The 10,036-nt window shown below is 32.6% G+C and overlaps 1 protein-coding gene across 1 annotated transcript in view; it reads left to right on the top strand.

Moving 5' to 3' along the window:
* Positions 1-6,510, top strand: part of LOC148615603 (uncharacterized) — a 55,837-nt gene extending 49,327 nt beyond the window's left edge. The window contains exons 67-76 of the mRNA XM_088581996.1: positions 838-987; positions 1,694-1,762; positions 2,263-2,438; positions 2,658-2,815; positions 3,125-3,297; positions 3,904-3,996; positions 4,188-4,305; positions 4,836-4,948; positions 5,307-5,421; positions 6,332-6,510. Coding sequence (XP_088438122.1) covers positions 838-987; positions 1,694-1,762; positions 2,263-2,438; positions 2,658-2,815; positions 3,125-3,297; positions 3,904-3,996; positions 4,188-4,305; positions 4,836-4,948; positions 5,307-5,421; positions 6,332-6,458 — 1,292 coding nt within the window. The 3' untranslated portion in view covers positions 6,459-6,510. The remainder of the gene's footprint in view (positions 1-837; positions 988-1,693; positions 1,763-2,262; positions 2,439-2,657; positions 2,816-3,124; positions 3,298-3,903; positions 3,997-4,187; positions 4,306-4,835; positions 4,949-5,306; positions 5,422-6,331) is intronic.
* The last annotated feature ends 3,526 nt before the right edge of the window (positions 6,511-10,036 follow it).

Genomic DNA, 10,036 nt, shown 5'->3' on the forward strand with positions numbered 1-10,036 from the left:
ATAAAAGATTGGATAATCAATTGGTTATTGTAAATAACCAAAATATGATCGCTGGTACCAAGAATGCATTAAGGTTTAATTTGTGCATTAACAAGTTTCACACAATCTTTAAACCTAGGTGTTCTTTGGCAATCGTGATCATATTTTTGTTATTCACTCTATCCTATTATTATTATATTCAGTGGTATTCTTTGTCTCTTGGTAAAGTGTTTTCCCTCTGATCCCCTTTAATGGGTTAATGTTTTTGATGTCTTTGGTTTCAATGTGACTTGCATTAGCTCTTGTAGTGTAAAAGATGAAAATTTAATATTTGTGAGATGATCCAATCAGATTTTATTGATGTTAGATGATCCAATCAGATTTTATTGATATTTGAACAATGTTAGATGATCCAATCAGATTTTATTGATATTTGAACAATGTTAGATGATCCAATCAGATTTTATTGATATTTGAACAATGTTAGATATCATCCAATCAGATTTTATTACTAAATAAGGAAAGGGTGAAATTAATGTATATTACACAACTAAATTGAACTAATATACATCTTGGACAATTTACTTCTCAACTCATAAGAATTGATAAGGGTTATTCCCCTTCGGGCGTGATTAAAAACTAGAAAATAATACACAATACCAATTTAAGTAAATTATGGAGATTATATGAAATAAGTGTAGCCAGAAGTTTTCTGTCTGCTCAGAATAACAGTTAACTATTAGTTCCCAATTGTTTTAAATATGAAGCAGCTAAATTAAACAACAATGTATAACATTTCTAATGTTTCTTAATCTTAATTATATTGTTAAAATGTATTTGACTGTGTGTATATTAAAGGTACTGGTGGTAGTGGCACAGGAACAACTTCCACGACTGGACTTTGTGTAGACAAAATCAACAATTGTGCCAGTTATGGACAGTATGCCTGTAAACAGCCTTACCTTGCCTGGGCTCAGGAGAACTGTCCTAGATATTGTAACTTCTGTTGTAAGTAATGATAACACCACTTTCAAATGAATTGTCATTCTACTACACTTCTATCAAATGCCATTCTACAACACCCTATCAAATGCCATTCTACAACACCCTTATCAATTGATTTGTTTGTTTGTTGGGGTTTAACGTCCGAGCAGCAATATTTCAGCTATATTCAGACGATGAACATGAAATGGATGATAAAATGAACATGAAATGATGACATGAAAAAAGGGATGGGACACAAGGATAATGGGGTCGACAAATTTTGATTGCCACTGGAAATAGGGAGAGGTGGGTATGGTCAGCAATTTAGCCTCCTGTGGCGGAGCCCTATGGTTCCTACTCAGGGAGAATACCACAGTAGGGTTCTTTAACATGCGAGGAACGTGGCATCTTTCCCAACACGGTGCACCACTATGGTTTGCGGTCAGGTTTTCCGTATTATAGCCTGACAACCCGAGCATGTAACACGCCAGGGGTACCCCATTCCACCACCTGGGGCACACATCCCAGTTGCTCTGTGGGCAGAGCGCCCTAGCCCCTGGCTAGGGTTCTGAGCACTATTTAGTCGCCTTTTACGACAAGCTTAGCGCTGCTGCAGGCCTATTCTTTAACACCCGGACCTGCACGGGGCCTTATCAATTGATATTCTACAACACCCTATCAAATGCCATTCTACAACAACCCTATCAAATGAATTGTCTTTTTTTTTAAGCTGGAACAGGCACAGGAACAGGGCCTATCTATGTAACATCTCAGCCAATAGTTGCCCTTCCAGGACAAGGTTAGTTTTATTTGATAAGACAATTTTTGTTATTTCCCAAGTTTGTGTTTCATTGTCAAGGTTTACTTGGTAAACACACAGCAGTTGATAAGTCAGAAGTAAGTATAATTTTCTTACAAATTGTTCTGAAATGACCATAACAAAAGATAGATATTTTCATTTTCCACTGTTTGTATAGAGACAACTTCAGATAAAAGTAGTCCAACACCATATCATGTGTGATATTGGTTAAAGGATAGCACATGTTTAAACATTCAATTAATTAGCATTTATAAGTAAAATTTTGGCTTGTTCACTGTTAACTGTAAAAAACATTAAAAGATAAAAAGGAGATAATTGGATATTCTCCAAGTAATATACAATAATATGTATATGTGCATCCATAGAAATATTCTGTATGTTATCATTATGGTATCAGCTTGTTTACATTTGTTGTAAAGGTAGAGTAAAATTTGCGGAAATGACTGAAAATTCTTCATTTAAGCTAATATAAATTGCAGGTTGGATGGTTATGATGAAGGGAGTCTCTGGAGTCCCTGGAAACCTCTATCAAATGTGGCAGAGTCCAAACACAGTCAATGGAAATGTTCCACAGGCCATGTATCTAACTTCACAATATCCTGGTCACTTCAAGCCAGACTTAGCTAATCACTGGGAAGACTTGTGCATTGATAAGGTTATTATTATATCTCTAAGACTTCTCTATATTGGCAGATTATATGTGGTTTAAGATTGGAATTGTAGGCATTAACTTGTGTTCATATCTGCTAGTGGAGATAATTTCTGTTAATTTATAATACGTAAGAAACCGTAGTATACTAGATTTATAGATCTAACTATGTTTGTATTAAGAGTAGTAAAAAATACTGATTGAATCTTTATATCTGATTTCTAGGTGAAAGTAGCCATCTACAACAATGGAGTAGAGAAAGCCAATATTGTATTTAATGCCATTGGTGCTGACAAGAACAGTTGGTTTGACAAGAGTAGAATTATCTCCTCCACCTACACAGACATACAGAATGCTCCTAAAGAATTCTTCAGTATGATCGGGTAAGGGAACAACCATTTTATTTTTTATAAATGGTTATGGGGGTGGGGGTAGGATCAAATTCAGGGCAAAGAAATGGTCAAATTACTACAAGCTTATAGTTGAGAAAAAAAATCCCTACCAAAGTTACCAACCTGCAACAAAAATTGATTGTAGATTACTTTGTTTATTAAATGACATGTTTGTTATGCTGTCTGTTGAATTATGGAATAAAAAGATATCTTTATGGAGTATAAAAATCTTGTTTTAAAGAATAAACAAATATGATAAAGATTCTCCCATGACCTTAAATGAATAACTTTCTCTTTCAGTGATGCAACAAGTGGTCGTCAGTTCTACATGAGTAGCAGTTCTAGCAATAGATGTAATGTGAATGGTTGGATGATGGTATCGACACAGAATGGTTGTCCATTTGAACAATCCAGTGGTAATAAACCAACATTCCTTTATGCACCAGGCAACCAAATGGCACATTCTGGTCAGAGTAAGTTCTTTCTCTTCTACTGTAGCATACAGTCCAATAATTACAGCTCAAAATAATTTGTACTAACTACCAATAAATTACATATATCCTGCACGTAATTAATGTTTCTTGCAGGATATATGTAATTTATTGGTAGTTAATACAAAATTATATTGAGCTGTAATTATTGGATTATTTTGTAATAGAATTACTGTGGAAAGATCTGTAATTTTTACGGGTCTCCTAGTGGTAGTGTACATTAATCGCCGAATAATTTCAAAAGAAATATATTGCAAATTAATCATCTTGCAATCTTGCAGCAAAACAGTTGTTTATATTTTTTTCTTTTTTAATGTATACATGTACTATTTAGTAATAATTTGAAACAAAATGCATTATTGATAAATTGCCATTACAATTGAAAATTGCATCTTGTATTTGATAGTTAAGATCAACAAGGTTAATATCAGGCTTATTATGGTTGGCTCACCAGACTTGAAATGTAATAGTCACTGTCAAGAACAATTATTTTATATTTACAGTTTTCAATTGATTGATAGTCATTATATAGAAAGCAGTTGTTACAAAATGGTCAACCATTAACACTAGGTAACATTACTATTACAGATTCATTCGCTGAAGGAGATGTGATGGCAATCCTTGCTCATGCTGATTGTTCTATCAGGAGCACTGCTGCACCAACTGGAATTACTGGAACCAGTATGTAGAACTTAATGGCTTCATAAGATATGATGAATTGTACACCCCTTATTAGCCTTTTAACCTCTGAAATCCAGGAGTTTTAGTGATCATAACATCATCATTCAGGAAAGTCTTTATACTGATTTCTTGACTCTGCTCTTGAAAGTAAAATAAAAAACATTAATAAGCTGTTGTTTTGTATCTTTTAGCTGACGTATGTATATACAAACAGAAGATCTATCAGCAAGGACAGTCCTGGGTTGATGGTTGTGACTACAACTGTACATGTGTAGATGGCAAAGCTGGCCGTTACATGTGTAATAGCTTGTAAGTTATTTCATAAATGTCTGTTTTTAAGTAGATGCCACATTTCAAGCTCTAGTCAGGTTTTATGGTTAATAAATTTAGATCATCTCAGATAGAATTGCTTAAATGCTATGCAGATGGTCTAATTAATGTATAGGGTTTATCCGATTCATAGAGAACTATTTACTATAACTGTTTTTTTTGGGTTTTTTTTTATCAAAATATATTCTTATTTTTTTTCAGTATTAATATGGATAAATTCTTGCCTGAATGAAGACTTTAAATTACCTAGGTTGACCATACAATAATAATTCATGGTAATTCTTGCCACCATGAGGGAACTAGTTTACAAAACTATGCTATGCTGATGGTTTAGTTGTATAAGAATTGTCCAATTGAAAGATAAACATTTTATTTTATTTGACTTGATTTTTTTTTAAGGTGTCTCAGAAATAAATTCTTGTTTTCTTATTGAGTTTTTGTCGGTTTTAAGTTACCTAGGTTGACCCTATTTGATACAGTTGTCCTCAGCCCAGGGTTTGTATTTTTAGGTGTCCAACATTTAACAGTCTACCACCAGGCTGTACCCTTCAGAAACCTGCTGGAGAATGTTGTTCATATCCTTACTGTAATGGCGTACTGATCAGGAACGGAACATTAACGGGTAAATAACAAGGGAAATAATTCAGTTATTTGAAACTCTCCACCATAGATAAAGAAAATGTCAGTATGGTTTATAATAATTCAGTTTTCATAATTCTAAATAACCAAGGGGGATAATGTAATTTGCCCTGACTGGATCACAATTGTTCAAATATTTAAATTATCTCTTTAACAAATGCTTTGAAGTGTACATTACTTGTATTTTAAATGTTTTATAACAGTTTGTCCTTGTCATGACCTTCTGGTGATTGTTGTCACTGAATGGAATAGTTTACAAACCTAGTAATCTATCGACCAAAACAGGTGTTATTGTCTCAATAAGAATTGTTTTAGATTAGTTATTGTGTATTTGTTGATAGGTATGTGTGTATACAAGGGAACTACATACACATTAGGACAAAAATGGTCTGATGGATGTAAATATAACTGTGAATGCGTAGATGGTAATACTGGACGATATGTCTGCAAAGAGAAGTGAGTATTGATGAAAGATAAGAAAGAAATTCTTAAACTACTCCCATAAACGTCAAACAATATATTACCCAATACACCTACCCCTGGGTGATTCAAAAGTCTTTTTTTGTCATATAAATTAACATTGGTTTATGTTTGGTATAGTGTTGTACTCCCCTACACAAAAAAAAAGATCAGAAAGCAAACTTCATCCATAATTTGTTGATGAGAAAAGTGCAGATATCTGAGTCTGCATTAATTTTCAAAGTGCAAGGACCATAACTCATGAAAAAAATCAATTAACTGGAACATATTTTATACTTAATCTGTAACTAGTCATAGTAAAGCAGTGTACCAAATATCAAAAACATGTCTACAAGCATGATGAGTGTGGAAAACAGTTTTTGCTTGAATATTCTAATTCAAAGGGTAAATAACTCATCCAAAAATCAACCGAACGGAACAAATTTCAAACTTGATCTGTAACTTGTAATGGTAAATCAATGTACCATATATCAAATGTATAGTAGCAAGCATAGCAAAAAAGTGCAGAAAACTGGTTTTCCTGACTGAAGGACAGAGTGCAAAACTTAAGTCCCATTTTGCAAAAGTCGCTGGTAGTCGAATAATAAAGACTGTAATTAACAAATACACAGCAAAAAAGAAATGGAATGGAAACTCTGCAAGAAACATTGAAGTATAAAACAATAAATCACTCCTACAAAAATGAGACCATTTAGACTAGATCCTTATTCTGGTTAGGGCTCTAAAATAAGTGTATGAATAAAAAGATAAAAAGGGGAAATCCAAAGAATTAACAAGTAGATAAGCTTGTGTTAAAATGTGTGCATTCTTATATTTGCAATTGAACACCTGGCATTACAAGTATATATAAATAATTGAAAGATACAATGTATGTGTAATATTGTAGATGTTATACATGGAACTTGCCAGATGTATGTTCCTTAGACCCACCAGGAGCAGGATACTGTTGTTCTACACCTAACTGTCCATCCTATGTACAGATCACATATCCACAAGGCTATGTTAAACAATAGACAATCCTTAGACATTACTTATTGAACAATTAATAAAATGTATTTTTTAAAATGTTGTAATATTGTGGTTTTAGTAAAGCTGTAAAGTGAAGTTATTATGGAGTTAGAAAAACAAAATTACTAAGTGAAATTATCAAACCATCAGAATTAAAGAGATTCAAAGTGCTGTTAACACTAAAGGTTTCTGGTCATTGTTAAGAACAGAATCTTTAAAGATTACAGCATTTTAAACGTTAACAATTTTGCATTTCCCAAATTGATAAGAATCAGTTTTTTTTTTTTTCTAATGTGTATAAAGTGGATGTCAAACTTGACTTCTGATTCCAGACAGTTCAACAGTACCCCAACTTCACACACATTTACATTACTTAACAGTTACTTTCAAAACTTTTCCAAAAGAGTATTTATACCTCCTACAAACCAAGTAAGGGGAATATGTAGGGTTCATCCTGTCTGTCCACATTTCTTATATTACCAACTCGTCTGAAATGGCTCAAGGGATTTTGATATAAATTGATATGAAGATTGGTAATTATATGTAGATGTGCATGAAGGAATGTTATAACAGTTGAAGAACTCCAAAAGGAGATATTGAACTAAAGGATTTCAAATGTTTAAAAAAAACAAAACTCATAAGTGCAACTCATCCTTAACTGTTCTCAGGATTTTGATGAAATTTTATAGGAAGATTGCACATTATACATCTGTAGTTCAAATTAATGGCAGAGGACTCCAAAGGAAGATATCACAAATTTGGGGTTTTACATGTTAAAACATGTAATATATAAACAATACATTGGTAAGGTTGTTGAGGAACAAATATCTCTCATCAAACAAAGAAATTAAAAGGAAATTTTAAATTATTAGAGAGAATCCAGTTTGTCATTTACTATCCTCATATACTGACACAGTTTTCAAAGTTTAGGGTGTTTTGTTTGGTTCATTATTGCAATAAACTTTATAGAATTATGATTTTTGATAAATTTTCTATCAGTTTATTTCTGTCTGTATGAAAAGCAAGACATTCCATTATCTAGTAGTATTCGTTTCCTATATTGTTTCTACATAAAAACAGTGTAAGCAAAAGTCTTCTTAAATTGCTCAATGGATTTTAATGAAATATTTAAGAAAGGAATGGCATCGTGTAGATTTATAGGACTATAATTACTGTTACAGGACAGCAAAGGGAGAAATCCAATTAAAGGGTTTCGCATGTTAAAACCTTGTAAAAAATCCTACTTACCCACTTGAAAAGTATTGAAGTTTTACAGGAAGATTGGGCATCATATGAAGATGTGCATGAGAAAGTATAATAACTGTCAGAGGAAGACAAACCAACTAAAATATTTCACTTGTTAAAAGCTCACAAGTAAACTCCTCCTAAACTGCTCTAAGGATTTTCATGAAATTTTATTGGAAGGTTGGTCATCATATTAAGTAGACACAATTACTGTTGGAGGACTACAAAGGGAGATAACTCAACTTCAGGGTTTTAAATGTAACATTGAGGATATTTTCTTTCTCATTTTATTTCTTGTTATTTCTAGACATCAGCAAAAAATCACTGTGTATCAATTTGAACTTTCCAGCTGAAAGAGGATAAACAAGAAATATTCAGTTTGCTCAGAAAATGGGTACCCCAAATCTAATTAATATTATATCTTTCAATTGTTCCACTCTTTCACTGCATGTCAGATCAAACATTTCATTCTATTTTCCGACCTTTTAAGATTCCTCTGGTTTCTCCTGTTTAATAATACTTTTATAAATCCTGATAGATGACTTAACACATGATCATGCAGTCTTGTTTTCTTTCAAGTCACCCCTACTATAACCTTGATAATGCACTGCAAGAGAGTGCATAAACTTTGTGCAGGTGATCTGTTCAAGCTTAATTTTTTTAAGTATGTGAAATAAGTATAACTGGCAAACATCACATTCTATTTTTTTTTTATCCTTGGTTCAATCATTACCACATTAATATATTTTAAGTAACATGCTTATGATAAAATAAAATGCTTTGCATGGCGCAGCTTGATACAGTCATAAAGATTGAACAATTGGGGGAAGTATGAACACACCATTTAAGCTCAATGCAGCTTTGAATTTTGTGATCATCAGTAGACATTTAACACAAAATAAGAATTTGACCATAATTCCTCAATGGTTCCAGTTCAATCCCAACCTTCCTTTGGGGTATGGCACCTAGTGGTACAATGTCAAGGAGATCCAGTGACATTAAGTAATATCAGGAAAATGTTTGTTCCTGGCACTCAATTCTTAATTGGCTAACGATAAAACAGCCTTCCTTTGTGGTATGGCACATTGTAAAATAATTACATAGATCAATCTTAACTTATTAAAAATCAGGTAAATACTTGCTTCTGCCCCATCAAAGTCAATCCTTCAAAATCAATCCAGTCTGACATTGGTGATGTAGAACATTCTAGAACAATATCAGATGACCATATGATTTTACTAGAATTATATATAAATTCTATAAAACTTCCAAAACAGTTGAGCCATAACCCCCAAAATTAAGACAAACTTTTGTGGTTTGAAAGTTTGATGTTATTTCTTTATGAAAATCAACCTACCAGCCTTAAAGTAATCACTGGAAAAGCAAGTGTCTACAAATGACAAAATGGATGGCACAGACGAAAGCGCCATCCCATTATCCAACTGTATTTTATTTTGGTCATATAAAAATACCCACAATAAGTATTTCTAAAGTCATCATTCACAGCATTCTTATATTTCTCTTTTATTTTGCTTGTGTTAAAACCTTGTATTAACCCTATATAAGATTTTATTGCCATTCAGTTGACTGACACTCAAAAAAGAAACCATAACAAAAATGAAGGAAATTATTATGTTGTAGTGACTTAACTACTGAAATAATGACAAATGAAATACACTGTAAATGTCTTGTTGGCAGTACTTTAAACAAAAGTCAAATAATTTTTCATAATTTCCATGACAACAGAACAAATCATATAAATCTAAGCATTAAAAGCAGCAGTACTTTCAACAATATGTAAGGCTTTCAAACTAAAACATGGTTTTGTGACACTTGCAAGGTTAAAAAAATCTCCCAGTATATAATCTGGGTTGGACCTACTTATTTCCTGGTACAAGCTTTCAAGTGCTTGGGAAAGGTTAATGTCTATCTGTTAGCTGAGGGAATCAATCATTATAGACTATAAAGACGCAGACTGAGAGTGCTTGTCTTGGTAGTGCAATTCTTGTCAGTCATTCTGATTGATACTTCATGTAGAAAAATGTTTAAAGATAATAAGAATCTGTTAGGATTGTAAAGTCAAGTATTAAACTTCTACTGACCAAACACAATGTTATGTTGCAGAGCATGACTTAAACTCCACCTTGTAGTCCATTCCTATGCTGAGCAAAATTACCACAATCTACCATTTTAATTGTTCAAAAATTATAACCTTAATGCAAGGAGAAATATAGAGAGGCTAATAAAATGAATAGTGCTCCTCCACTTAAAAAAAATTATATCCCCTCTCATGCATTTTACAATAATTGCCATCATCTTCTTTATATATGTATATGAT

Source organism: Perna viridis, chromosome 5 (genome assembly GCF_037379345.1).
Source record: "Perna viridis isolate PV_CMFRI_1.1 ecotype Kerala chromosome 5, ASM3737934v1, whole genome shotgun sequence".
NCBI classification, from domain to species: Eukaryota; Metazoa; Mollusca; class Bivalvia; order Mytilida; family Mytilidae; genus Perna; species Perna viridis.